Below are 14,774 nucleotides of genomic sequence, written 5' to 3'. Positions count from 1 at the left end.
CTTTTCCCACACTCTACATGCAAACAGAATCCTCCTGGTTATGGGCCCTGGTGTTCATGCATTAGCTTGGATTTGAACCCAGAGCAACAATGCAAGCCAAACCAATAGGACAAGCCATCTCTTTTTTACATGATACCCTGACCCAGAGAATCACAAAGGTAGTTACATTCATGCAGAGCTTTCCAACCCTAGCTGATACACAGTGCCTATCGAATGCCTTGCGAGTCAAACATTTTGGCTCCCAAACACTGCAAACCCAGAAGAGAGTGTTCCGGTTTGCGAACCTTCTTTGGAACCCAAACATCTGATGCGGCTTCCGTGGCTTCCGATTGGCTGCAGGAGTTTCCTGCAGCCAATCGGAAGCTGCACCTTGGTTTCTGAACGTTTTGGAAGTCAAACGGACTTCCGGAACGGATTCCGTTCGACTTCCAAGGTACCACTGTACACATTACTGTGCCGCGTACTGTTATCTTGTTTCCCAGTAAACCTTTGTTCATCCAGAACAAGAGGCAAGCAAACTGAAACTTCCTTTTAGGTGTCATTTGCCAGATCAGGACTTTCAGCTTTCGCATCCTCAGGCTAACGCTCCCATTTCCTGGATTGGGAAAATCAAGGCCCAACAACTTCTTCAAGGCTAAATGATGGGTTGGCATTTGACCTTTCCCATTCACTCACCCAATCTTCCTTTTCCAGTTTTCCATCTGGTTTCTCTTCAGACCGTATAAATCTTGCACCTTTTTTCCATTTCAGTTCCTTATGCTTTTCTGTCCTGTTACCACAACCACAACCCCGCAACCTGAATGAGGTTCCTCTTTCGCACGCCTTACCTTGAGATGATATATGTTCTCTTCTGTGTCCAGATCTACGCGCTGCGCCTTCTTGTTGACCGACATGACAGACAGGCGGACATCAACAGAGCCGTGAAGCTTCCCCTTCAAGACCTGGGAGGGAGGGTGAAATGGTGAAATGAATACTGACCCAGCCCTTTGAGCTCTGCCCTACGAATCTCATTGATCTCTGACGTCCCCCTTTGGCCACTTCTGCTCTTAGATTCCCGTGAGTCCCCACCTCATCAAAACCCAGGCATCCCAGGCTCCCTACCCTGTACTCACATCTTGGCGTGTGGTGGCATATTTCAAAATCCCATCTTCCAAAACAAAATAGCGCTTTGAGAAAGACAGAAGGGGAGAAAGAAAAGGAAGAAGTCACAAATAACCGTGTGGTTAAAAAATACCGGAGGCACAACAAAAATATTCACTCTTTTCACATATATACCCTTTTGTCCCAGTCCAGAGAACCGTGAGAGGAACAAGAGATTGAGCAGAAGATGTGGCCTACATAGGAATGAATCTTACGGGTTCGCGTGAGTTATTGTGAATGTGGGATGAGTTAGTTTGACACATTTGTTTTCCTACAGCTCTGGATGCTGCAAGGGATCCACTCTGGTCCCAGGTTGATTGAACCTACATTTCAAAGGCCTGGAAGGGACCATAGTTTAGAACGACAGGAAGTCTGGAATCACACTAGAACAGGAGTACCAACCACACCCACGACCAGCAATTCCCAACACCCACGGGGCCCTCAAATCTCTCACCTTGTGCCAGCCCTTCAGGGGCCATTTTCGCTTCTTCAACAGGTAGCCCTCCTGCCTCTCTGGCTCCTGAATGACCCCGCTCTGGATCCGCAGCTCATCCACCACCTCCCAGCTTTCGGAACCCTAGAATATTTTTTTAAAAAAACAACAACATTAGACAGAAGGGATAGGGTGTTCTCCCAGAGGGAAAACTGGTTGAAGTTTTACACTGCAGTCCAAAGGCTTTGATTAAAGGACATACCCATTGGTTAACCTTTAGGCCACACCCTCTGACCTGAAAACCCCTCCCACCAACCTCTGGAATGCGTGTAGATTATTTATGTGGTTCCTCCAGGATTGGCTGGCAGCTTCCACCAGCCCAGCCAGTATGGCCAATGGACAGGGACAATGGGTGTTGGGAGATCAACAACATCTGGAGGGCCACAGGCTACCCACTCTTGGTCAGAGGGGAGACATCTCACCTGTCGAGCAATGCTGTGCTTGGAAGACACAGTGCTGTTGGAGCGAGAGGGGGGTGGAGCCCTCTTGGGAGAAGATGGGTCCTTCTCATGGCTACCCATTCCTGCGCAGTCCGTCTCTTTGGACAATGCCCTCTCTGGATGCCAAGGAAGGGTCAGAGATGCCGCTCTCGGTCAGAACCTTGCCCTCCTTTCCTGAGCATCACATTCAGAAGGGCAGCTGAGAAGAGAGACCAAAAAACAAGACTCAACGTCCTTATTACAGTTCAGCACAAGGAAAAGCAGAGAGAATTGGGGATTTCCACAGAGGAACACTTTTAAAAAGCGAGGAAGACCAACAAAACAACCATCATCTTGGATGAAAGGAAGACAACAAATGATTACATTTCCAAACAACTGCTCGTTCTTTCGTCTTGGGAAATAAAACATGAGTTTGGATGTTCTTTCATTTCTGTATTTCTATATTTGATTGGCTGCAAAATGTAAACTTTCTCCCCTTCATTTCATTTCACTTTTAATTTGTATACTGCCTTTCTCTATTAGAGTGGTACCTCAGGTTAAGAACTTAATTCGTTCTGGAGGTCCGTTCTTAACCTGAAACTGTGCTTAACCACTTTAGCTAATGGGGCCTCCCGCCGCCACCGCACAATTTCTGTTCTCATCCTGAAGCAAAGTTCTTAACCCAAGGTACTATTTCTGCGTTAGCAGAGGTTGTAACCAGAAGCGTCTGTAACCCGAGATACCACTGTACTATACACACGGTGGTTTGCAGCAACAAAATATACAACAAAGAATCTTGTAATACAGAAAGTCATAATAAAGCATAGCTTTAAAATGAAATGACTTATATAAAATAAAGTAATATTCAATACAGTGGTACCTCAGGTTACATACGCTTCAGGTTACAGACTCTTCTAACCCAGAAATAGTGCTTCAGGTTAAGAACTTTGCTTCAGGATAAGAACAGAAATCGTGCTCTGGCAGCGCGAGGCCCCATTAGCTAAAGTGGTCTTCAGGTTAAGAACAGTTTCACGTTAAGAACAGACCTCCGGAATGAATTAAATACTTAACCCGAGGTACCACTGTAATAGGATGCAATAAAACTAACTCTCAAAACATCAGCAAGCAATAATTAAACAGAAATTCCGTCTTACTCCTCCCCCAGTTGCAGGATTTAGCAAACAAACCCTAGACCAAGACACACTCAGGAAAGGAGAAGGACAGAGGGGGAAAAATATATTTTAAAGGAGAGAGGTTCTAATCCATTGCTGTGATTGATTTCCCACAGTCCTCCCATTAGCTGGATGCCTGGATGACACCTCCTGTCCATGATGAGCCTGGCTTCCAGAACGTCATCTCTGCAGCTAACCCTTTTATCAATCTCACCTGCTTGTTCCACAAGACTCTTAGAGCGGCTGCAGCTGCTGCTTTGGATAACCTGCTCACCTACACCTACTTTCCATCTCTCCTCCCTTGGCAAACGGGTTCTCCCTTTGCAGCCTGCTCCTAGGCAAGTCTAACTAGATGCAAGCCCCACCAAATTCAATGGGAAATACTTGCAAGAAAAAGAAATGTGTGCCGCTTACATCACTCGCTCGGACCGGGTTCTGTGTCAAAGTACTCTTGTGGCCCACTTGTTCTGAGACGTTGGACCCGCCTTGGTTTAGAGCATACTTAAAGCACAGGCTTCCCTCAAAGAATCCTGGGAGCACGCTTAAAAAACTAAAGCTCCCAGGATTATTTGCGGGAAGCCATATGTGGTGTGGATGTGACCTGGGCCGGCCAATGAGGATCTCTATGGCGAGCCTAAATGTGTATATCTGGGTAGCTGATTACACTCTGAACAGCAAATCCGTGCCTACAAAAATCAGATTTTATACACCGATTGTGTTTGCTGGACTGAGATGAGCTGCAAGGGGAAAGTGATAGGAAACTCACAGTTCAAAACTTACCACTGCTGTGAACCTGACTGATTAAATGGGCTTAATAAACAACTTTCTGACTTTCAGAAGACTTCTGAAGGCAGTTCTGTTTAGGGAAGCTTTTAATGTTTGGTGTTTTATCATGTTTTTAATATTCTGTTGAGAGCTGCCCAGAGTGGCTGGGAAAACCCAGCCAGATGGGCGAGATATAAATATTATTATTATTATTATTATTACTATTATTATTATTCTCAATCTCCCCTCCACATCCCACCTTGTTTAACCAATCCTGTCCTGCATATATTCATTGCATTTTGCTATTTTATAATTTGCCAGACTGGGCTCCTTGGGGAGGAAGGTCAGGATAGAAATTTAATAAGCAAATAAATAACCAAATAAAACAAGGTGTTAGGGAAGAAGTTCCCTCCCCTTCCAACCCCCCACCAAAAGTTATCTTCCCTTGTAGCCGGTCATATTCCTCTCCCCCCCCCGCCCCCCAGTCTGCAGCCACATAAACACAGTTGCCACTCACCCATTTCCCATTCTCCTTCTGTCACTATATATACTGTGCCTCGCCCCAAACCTCCAAATTTAGCAACTACTGGGGGAAAAAACAAAAAATGCCCCACTCTCAGCAACAATCTGGATCTGAACACGCTGAGCAGAGTCAATGCAAAACGAAGCCCGTTTGCAAACATGTTGAATTGATTTGCGTAATTGTGTTTGCATGAAGAAAAGAGAGTCTCTCGCTTAGCACAAAATCTGAGGTTTCCTGAGAGCGGCTCCTCACAACACTACCTGAAGAGGGCCCCGCTGATTTACATAATATCTGCATATGCTAATTGCATGCATAGGCACAGGTATAGAATTAAATCTATCCCAAGGTAGTGGAGAAAGCTGACAAGGTGTTCTGTGTGTGCTGTTCAGGTTCTAACCCAGGGATGGAAAATGTTCTTTGGTCTGAGAGCCACACCCCTCATGGGCAATCTCCTAAAGGCACATGCCTGCGGTTGGGTGAGGACAGGAGAGCAAATGTAAACGGAACAAGGGATTTAATTTCTACCTTTCTGGGAACTGGATGCATTCCAGACATGCAAAAGTCAGAGGTTGCTACGCACCTCCATCCAATCTCTCCATGCTCCATTCAAACAAGCCAGAGGCGCCTTCAGAACTCATGAACACATTCCAGCCAGGCAAAAGGAGAATGGAAGGCTGGGGAGGGGCGTGGCTGGGGAAAGGGGGCGTGGCCTGGGCAGAATCGCAAGGGCCAGGTGAAGAGGCCTGAAGGGCCACATTACACACACACAAACACACAAAACCTGGGGTTTACCACCCCTGATGGAAAGGACCCTGGGCTCTGAATTCTTACATTCTCTCTCTGTATACTTGACAGACCTCTGAATTATTATTATTGTTTATTATATTTGTTAATCGCTTTATCTTGCCCAATGCAGCCCAAAGCGAATGATAACCAATCAAACAAAAATCAGAAAAACCCACATAGATACATGAAAACCAAGCGGCAAGGGAAAATACATTAAAAATGTCCCACCTACTTCTGAAAGGCCACAGATAGTGAAGGCCCAAAGGCCTGGTTAGAAAGGCAAGTTTTTGCCCAGCCACTAAAGATATATAATGATGGTTGCCAGGAAAGTCTCCCCGGGAAGAGCATTCCAGAATCGGGGAGCCACCCAAGAAAAGGCCCAGTCTCAAATGTTTGTAATTCTTTCATGTTTGTAATTCTTTTTCAGTTTTGGAATAAAGTTTAAAAAAGAAAAAAAAGAAAAGGCCCAGTCTCGTGTTGCTACCCTCCGGAAATCTCGCGGGGGGGGGGGGATGAAGAAGGGCCTCAAATGATGATCACAGAGTCTGAGGCGCTCCTTGAGGCATTGCGATCCTGAGCTATTTAAGGTTTTTATAGGTCAAAAGCAGCAGAAACAAATTGGCAGCCCATGCAGTCAGGCCAGGATTGGTGTTATATGCGTCTTGCCCCGGTGAGAAACTATCGGCTGAATTCTGCACCAGCCGAAGTTTCCAAACAGTCTTCAGAGGCAGACCCACGTAAAACTCATTGCAGTAATCTAACCTTGAGGTTACCAGAGCATAGACGACAGAGGTTAGGCTATCCCTGTTCAGATAAGAGACACAGTTGGGCCACTAGCCAATGCTGAGGGAAGGCAGGACCCCGGCCCCTTTTACTACAGCATAGCTATGACGGAGCAGCCAGAAGGAGTGAAGCAAATTCACCCAGGAAAGTGAATTTGTAGCTTAGAAAGCCCTGACACAGGCCTCCACATTATGGATTTTGTTTCCTTCTCCACTGGTTTCTAGCCGAAGCTCACCCTGTTGAAGTGAAGGGGAACAACTCAGGAGAACAGTAGTGGCTCTTCCCACTCATTTCGACTTGCTCATTTCAGACTGGAACAGGAGACCTCCCCACTCAATTGAGTCCATGCTTTTCATTCTCATATATATATTATATATATGACATGACTCAGGTTTTTGGAACCTGCACAAACAACAACCAGAACGGCTACGTAAAGAGTGCCAGGGACCTGCATTGGGGAAGCCCTATTCAGGGGACAGCCGCTTTTAAAGGCTTCCAAGCGGCCTGCCATCTGTCAGTTTCAACCACTCACATCGCATCACCTGCCTTGGGTGTTAAAAATAGGTTTCGGCTTAATAAACAGCAGCTTCTTGTTACAGGCCGGCATATAAAAAAAGGTGTGTGGAGTTGCAACTGGATATAGCAGGGTGACATGCCGCGAACGCAGAGAACGTAAGGAAGGTCTTATAAGACCCGTGCAAAGACCATTTATTTATTTGTTTCTTCCCCAAAGCTCAAAGTGGATTACCTCCCTACATTTTATCTACACAACTTCCCTGTGATGTAGGGTTAGGGTAAAGTAGCTATGCCCTGTTTGTTCATATAAACCGATGAACCCTGCTTCCTGACTCTGGGGCTTTTGTTTATTTTGTTTGTTTAGACTCTAGGGTAATAAATTTGGCCTTTCAAGGCTGTAATCCTAACCCTACTTTCCTGAGAGTAAGCCCCATTGGACATAGACGTAGAGCAGCCATGGTTAGGCTTCTGTTGCACATCTTTAAATAGTACTGTATTCTCATGTTTCTTGCTATGTTGTTCTCATATTCTGATTTTCTGGACGTTGCCTTGGTGGTTTCCAGAAAGGAGGCATAAAAGTATTATAAATAGGTACAGCCAGCAGCCACTGTCAGATCTAACTCCCAGCAATAGGTCTGGTTCTTTAGAGCAGGGCACCTGTGTCAGTCATGAGCAGCACTTAAATGGCCCAGTTAGACAACATTACAGAGCTTTTAGCAAGCAGGTGACACCAAAATGAAACCAAGGGAGGAACTGAAAAAGCCAGGATATTAATAAAGGATAATGGGGTGGCAACACCTCTTATACTGAGGGCATTTGCAGCAGCTGCAACAATAGCTACAATTAAAATTCCATGGGTAATATTTTACACTTCTTAAATGCTGATTTGCACATGACTTAACTAAAACAAACATGAACTTTTTCCATAACTAAATAAGTGGTTTCCCAAGGTTCCAAAGTAAGGCTGCGTAAACACACTACACCTTTAAAGCATGTTCTTTCCCTCAAAGAATTCTGGGCACTGTAGTTTACCCCTCACAGGGTTACAAGTCCCAGCAACCCTACAAACTACAGTACCCAGAATTCTTTGAGGGGGGAAATGCGCTTTGAATGTGCTTTAAGGGTATAGTGCAGGCACGTCCAACAGGTAGGTCACTGGCTCCCTCCAAAGAAGCTGAACAACTTTGGCTCCTCCCCCCCAAAAGGCCTTAACCCAAAAAAAAGGCCTTGCTTCCTAAAAAAAGCTCAAAAGCTCAACAACTTTGACCTGAACCCAAAAAAGGGGGTAGATCACTGCCAGTTTTTAACTCTGTGAGTAGATCGCAGTCTCTTGGGAGTTGGCCACCCCTGGTATAGTGCGTACACAGCCTAAGGCTGGAAGCCTAACCCCACTTACCTGTAAGTAAGCCTCACTGAATTCAATAGAACTTACTTCTGAGTAAGATTATGCTGTCGATCAGTGCCAGAGGTGGAGATGGAGGAAACACAGCAGGATTACTTTTTGTTTTCAAGGCCTCAGCCGTTCATCAGCTTAGTTTCCTTCTCTAGACACCAAGGCTGACACCCCCTTTGACCCTAAAACACCACATTGGAGCTGTAAATGGGAACCGGAAGTTTGGTTGTTACCCGCCCCCGATTTCTGATGGTACGCTGTAAACAATGCCCAATGACGTTTTTAGGCTGTAGCGACAAAAGCATAGTTCTCAGTTCTTGGGAAGTTAATAGAATTGCTGGACTTGGTAACTGGCAAGGCTCCATTTAGAATAATAGCACATTCAGTTCTGAGTACCACTGCTCAGGAGTGACACTGGCAACGTTGGAAAGGAGTCAAGAAAAGAGAAAGAGCTACGAAGAAGAGAAGGGGCCTAAATGAAGAAAGTCTGAAGGAACTGGGCGTACCAAGCTTAGAGTTCATTAAGAAGGGAAGGTTTGTGTGTGTGTACACACATGCGCAGATAGGAGAGAGGGGACAGAATAGGGAGGGGAGCGGATATAGTGGAATGTCTTGTTTAGAAGGAATTGTTGGCTGGCGAACTAGGGGCGGGGGCGGGAATACACAGTGACATTTTGTTGTAAGTCGCATCCCTTTGGAAGAATTATCAAACCGTAAACTCCAGCAATAGAAGGACCAAAGGAATCTCCTTCCAAAGGTTGGAGACGCATCCTGGAATATCTGAGTACTCTAACTAGTGCAGCAAGGAAATAAAAGCTGGTTTCCACATGTGCATGTGCATGACCTGATGACTGCAACATCAAGTGATGACTGGTGTGCGGATGTGTGAATGCATCATCACGGATCATACCCCACAGACAGAAATTTCAGATCAACCAACGATTGCCCAAATGCAATGCTTTTCCATGGAAATAATTTATAAATTCAGGATCGGGTCCTTGAAAGTAGGCTCGCACAACATTTGATTGCTCTTTAATTCATTGCTGATGTTGAATGAGCTACTTCAGCACAAATAGTTGTGTCAGAGGCAATACAAAAATTTGGTCTGCGAAGGCCCATGCTGTGCCACATGCACACCAGATATTTAAAGCACTATGATGCTACTTTAAACAGTCATGGCTTCCCCCGAATAATTCTGGGTGCTGAAAGTTGTCGTGAGACCCCTATTCTCCCACAGCTACAATTCTCAGAGTTTCCTGGGGAAAGCAATTTGATTGTTAAGCCACTCCGAGAATTGTAGCTCTGTGAGTCTCAGCACCCTTAACGGACAACAGCTCCCAGAATTCTTTGTGGGAAGGCCATGGCTGCCTAAAGTGGTGTCATAGTGCACTAGACCATGGGTAGGCAAACTAAGGCCCAGGGGCCAGATACAATCCAATTGCCTTCTCAATCTGGCCCGCGGGCGGTCCGGGAATCAGCGTGTTTTTACATGAGTAGAATGTGTCCTTTTATTTAAAATGCATCTCTGGGTTATTTGTGGGGCCTGCCTGGTGTTTTTACATGAGTAGAATGTGAGCTTTTATTTAAAATGCATCTCTGGGTTATTTGTGGGGCATAGGAATTTGTTCTTTTTTTTCCTTTCAAAATATAGGCCGGCCCCCCACAAGGTCTGAGGGACAGTGAACTGGCCCCCTGCTGAAAAAGTTTGCTGACCCCTGCACTAGACCTGTGGCGTGAATGTGGACCCAAGCAATTGCTGGGTGTTGCAATCATCAAGTGAGAACATCAATGTGTACATTAATCAACATATAGTATACATACACACACACAAACCAACCCTTCAGTAACCTCTGGGTACGTTTATTTCCAGGACTGCATTTCTAGGCTTTTTCTTTTTCTTTTGTGCCCCCCTTGCTTTTGTACCAAGCTGTTAGTTTTCCAATTAATTCTTCCCTCCCACTTCCCCTTCACATTTTTCTCTGTGCTGTGGAATAATCCACTATCTACTGATGCTGTGGAGCACAGTTCACCTGACCCTCCCAACTTTCCCCTGACAGTCTCTCAGTTCCCCCAGGGGCCCTTCCCCAAGTCAAAAGTTCAAGCACTCCTATACCTTCGCCATGGAGAAAAATCATGCCCATGACTCTCCCGGCCAGAGAACAACATTCCCCAGCCTTTGGATTCTTTATTGAGGCATAAAAAGGTAAAGGTAAAGGTACCCCTGCCCGTACGGGCCAGTCTTGACAGACTCTGGGGTTGTGTGCCCATCTCACTTAAGAGGCCAGGGGCCAGCGCTGTCCGGAGACACTTCCGGGTCACGTGGCCAGCGTGACATCGCTGCTCTGGCGAGCCAGAGCCGCACACGGAAACGCCGTTTACCTTCCCGCTGGTAAGCGGTCCCTATTTATCTACTTGCACCCGGAGGTGCTTTCGAACTGCTAGGTTGGCAGGCGCTGGGACCGAGCAGCGGGAGCGCACCCCGCCGCAGGGATTCGAACCGCCGACCTTTCGATCGGCAAGTCCTAGGTGCTGAGGCTTTAACCCACAGTGCCACCTGCGTCCCTATTGAGGCATAATAGATGCTAAAATCCATATAATCCCTCCTATTTATCTCTCCCTGAAACTAAAATCCCCCTTTCTTCTCCCTACAAGTCTTTGAAATGGGGACAAACTTTCTCTGTGGGCCAATCTGTCACCCGTCCCTTAAGCCCCACTTCCCCAAATGCCTTTACCTTCCCCACACCCCAGGCAACCATCACATCCCTTCCAAATCCCACAGTTCCCAGCCTATTACTAATATTATTTATTAAATCTGCATACCGCCCTTCCTCCGCAGCTCCCAGGGCGGTTCACAGCATAAAATACAAGATAAAACCATGCAAAATACATAATAAAAACAAAAACAACCCCTCCTCCCAGTGCGTTCCCTGGACCACATTCCCATCAGTCTGTTTCTGTCCATGAAAACAGAACAAAAAAAACCCCACTCCTATTTCCCTCCCCACTAGGAAATTTCCTGACCTCTTTCTCGACCGTAGGTCCACAGTCCACCCCTCTGAAGATGTGGAAACAAAATTCCTCGGCGTCTCTCTTTCTCTGACTCTTCCACCCGCCTTTAGCCTCTAGCCCCACTCACTCCCAGGAAATCCCGCTTCGCCAGGCTGCAACATTTGCCTTACCAAAAATAGAAAGAGCAGGCTCTCCTTCCACTCCCCATCTGTCCAGTCCACAGGGCAAAGTCCCGAACAACCCGCCCTGCTTCCTCCTCCTTCCTGCCCTCCCAACTACACACAGTGCAAAGGAGGTGCCCCCCTCCCCTGCCCATGGCAAGAGTGGGATGCAGGAGGTGGGCAGAGAGTGGTGGTTTTATTGATCAGCCGCCTACCTGCGCGCAGAGGCGATGCTTGCTTTCGCCTCCCGTCTCTCTGGACTCTCCGTTTTCCAATTCCTGCAGCAACGGCTGTTTGTTGCTGCTGCCGCTGCTGCTGCAAACCGGAATCAGGAAGCAGCTGCAAGCTAAGTCGCAAGCAGCCAGCCCTCTCGCTGGTGGTGCTCTTGAGTTAATCCACCTTTTGCAGCTTGGCTGCGCTTTGGCTCGCCTCTGCCGCCCTGCCTCTTGGAGGACCGGGTGGAAGCCGGCTGGTCTTCTGCCTCCGTGCAGAGTGGTTGCCCCCTCGACGGGAGAAGTTCTCCTTTGGAAATCTGCCCGACTAGGACTGGGGGTCTGTTTGCAGCAGCATCAGGGCGGAGCCGCGCCAAGCGGAGTGAGCGATGTGACGGCAGGAAGTTCTGTCGGCTGCAACAAAATGTTGCAGTAGCCTATAGCTGTCAACCTTCCCTTTTTTTGCGGGAAATTCCCTTATTCCAGCGCCATTTCCCGCTGCTTCCCGCTGCTATCCCGGATTGCTAGATATCCCGTAGACTGTCCCCAGGACAGGTGAGGCTGCTGATCCCTTATTTTCGAGGCTGCTGATCCCTTATTTCCAAATCTGAAAGTTGACAGCTATGCAGTAGCCTATCCTCAGGTCCTAACGGGAGTGCTCTTGTAACACGGGGCCAACCACAGAATCAGAACTGTAGAATTGGAAGGGACCCTGGAGGACATCCAGTCCAACCCTCTTTAATGCAGGAATCTCAACCAAAGCATCCATCACAGGTGGCCATCCAAACTCTACTTAAAAACCTCCAAGGAAGTCCACAACCTCCCAAGGGAGTCCATTCCACTGCGGAACAGCTTACTGGTCAGAACCAATTATCCTTTTTCCAGGATCCTCCACTGATTGTTCCACCCCCTTCCTTAAATGTTCTTCTTTCACTAAGCATGCTCAGTACCTACTGAGCTGCCAAGGATGGGGTGCCCCCCCCAAGTTGTTTTTAAAATCTCTATATTTGTATTTATGCAAAAATTCTCCCGCTGCCGCCAGAAGTCCTCAGTTTCTCCTGGATTGCGTGTGTGCAATTATTCCTGTTAAATACTCTGCAAACTGCTTTCATTTTCAACCCTGGCCATATATATAATCCGAAAATCCCTACTTAAATAATTACCGATGCTTCTGAAAGAGGCTTGGGGGATCAGATCCTATCTGGAGCAAACAGTGCAAGTACAGAGAAGCTGCAAATGGCACCTTAAAGAATGGATTTGTTGTAATGTATGCTTTTGTAATTGCGAGGCCCCGTCGTCAGGTGCATGGAATGATGATCTTCAGTTCACAGAGATATACATCTCTGGGGTGCGGGGGATTAACAGCGAGACCAAATGGCCCTGAAATATATAAAAGGCTTATGCCTCTTGCATTTACTCACAGTTTTTAAAATATTTGGTCGTGTTTGTGTGCGACAAAATGGGTTGGGTCACAACAGCTTGTGCCATGCAATATACAGTATCTGTCTGCCTTTAAAGTACCACAAAAGGACTGTCAGTTACAACAAAAACAAGCTGTTAAAGAGAAAGAGGAGGCTAGTAGTCATTTGTTTATTTTATTCCATCTATGAGTCACTTCCTACGAAGCGTCTCTAAACGATAACCACATCCACCACCATTGAAACAATCAAATACATCAGGCTTCCTCAACCTCGGCCCTCCAGATGTTTTTGGCCTACAACTCCCATGATACCTAGCTAGCATGACCAGTGGTCAGGGATGATGGGGAATGTAGTTTCAAAACCCCTGGAGGGCTGAGTTTGAGGAAGCCTGGACTAGATGAACCAATCCTCTGACTTCCTATAAGGCAGCTTCCTAGGCTGTGCTAATTGTTCACATCATCCGGCGAGTTCTCCTGAGCAGGCCCTATCAACGTGATGGGCATCAGTGCATTTCTCCCACTCATGTAAGTAAGGTTTGTGCAAGACAATTGTTTACAGGACTGTGTCCACTGATTTTATATTATACCGTATTTACTTTTTGAGTGCTTATCAGCTGCCTTTCCAAACCATCCTCGGCTCTCCTAGCAACATCAATCATGGTTTGTGTGCCTAAAAGCAATGTACCATATCAGCTGTATTCATAGCAGCTGGATTTCCCAAGGTGCGGACTAAATCTGTTCTTTGGCTTTGCTCATGCTAGAGTCTGAGACCAGGGGCAGGTTTTGTCCCTAGCCCTACAACTGTGTCTCAAAATTCAATCCCGTTTAAGGATGCTCTCCTGGCTTATTTTCCTGATTTGTTGATCAACATTAAGCCAGACCTGGCAGGTTCAGACATTATGGGGAACTCTGGTTTCGTGCATTCCAGCGTGCAATGGGAGGGAGTTGCTTTTCCATGTCACCATAAACCATGGTTTATGAAGCCTTGGATGTTCCTTCAAAGGTAATCCTTGAAAGCAAAGCCAGCCTGAACAGCTTACCACTGGAATTCCTTTTCTTTGTTATATACTAGAACAGGGATGTGGAACCACTGGGCTTCCAGTTGATGCTGGACTCAACTTGCTTCAATCCCAGGCAGTATGGCCAATAGTTATGTGGTCCTCCAGATGTTTTAGGCCCTTCAGAGGCCCACCATTCCTGTACTTGAGTGCGAGAGCACCCAGGAACTGCCTGCTTTTGCCTACATAAATTATGTCTTCAGGATCTGTCCATTTTACCTTTATTTACATTTCCTGACTTTTGTGGTCCAGATTAGCTATCATTGACTCTTCACCTATTTTGGCTAGGTTAATAGTTTCTGTCCCAAGATTAGATGTCACCACTTTTCTACCATACACAGAGGTTTGACATTCTGAGCCCCTCTTGCAGTTTTATATCCCATTACAGCATAATCATGTGCACTCTGATGTGTAGTCTTTGGAATAAAACTTATGTTTTGGAGGTTAGTATTTGGAAAACTTCTACAGCCGATGATGTAGCCGACTCTCATGAAGACTTACGATTCATTTGGTGTAACAAGCACATCTGCTTCCCAGTCCCTAATTCTGAAGGATTAATTGTCAGTGCTTAATCTGAGATGAAATAACATCATCTATTTCTATAGCATTTTTATGGTGTTCAACAGAGTTACAATTGTTATCCTGCTTGAGGCTTTGAAAAATAGGAAGATGTTGGTACATTCTCCACTGAGTAATCTCAACCTGCCCAAGCGTATTTTGGATTATGGAGAAATGGTATTCAGTTCAAAAAGCCTTTCTCTTCAAATCTCTTTTTCTCTCTCTCTACAGGTGCTCAATTGGCAGGCGGTAATGTCGCTGAATGCCTTTCCTAAACAAGCTTAGCAGATACAACCAGCCACAACATAGATGAATCACTCCCCAATGTCTAATTATGCCACAAATCTTAACCTGTTTCAAACCTGC

At 46.2% G+C, this 14,774-nt stretch overlaps 1 protein-coding gene across 4 annotated transcripts in view; it reads right to left on the bottom strand.

The window, feature by feature from the left end:
• The window catches only part of OSBPL7 (oxysterol binding protein like 7), a 35,531-nt gene extending 24,003 nt beyond the window's left edge, over positions 1 to 11,528 (bottom strand). The window contains exons 1-5 of one of the 4 annotated variants that reach the window (XR_013832412.1): positions 11,376 to 11,528; positions 2,056 to 2,272; positions 1,595 to 1,717; positions 1,113 to 1,166; positions 828 to 941 (exon numbers count right to left, since the gene is read on the bottom strand). Coding sequence is in view for 3 of the 4 variants with exons in the window: in XM_079949426.1 (XP_079805552.1) it covers positions 828 to 941; positions 1,113 to 1,166; positions 1,595 to 1,717; positions 2,056 to 2,154 (390 nt within the window). In the remaining variant the exon portion in view is untranslated. The other 3 variants (XM_079949426.1, XM_079949428.1, XM_079949427.1) reach the window with 3 other exon arrangements.
• Positions 11,529 to 14,774: the final 3,246 nt, after the last annotated feature.

Source organism: Podarcis cretensis, assembly GCF_951804945.1.
Source record: "Podarcis cretensis genome assembly, chromosome: 13".
Lineage (NCBI taxonomy): Eukaryota > Metazoa > Chordata > Lepidosauria > Squamata > Lacertidae > Podarcis > Podarcis cretensis.
Note: the sequence above shows the minus strand (reverse complement) of the source record. Positions and strands in the feature narration are given on the sequence as shown.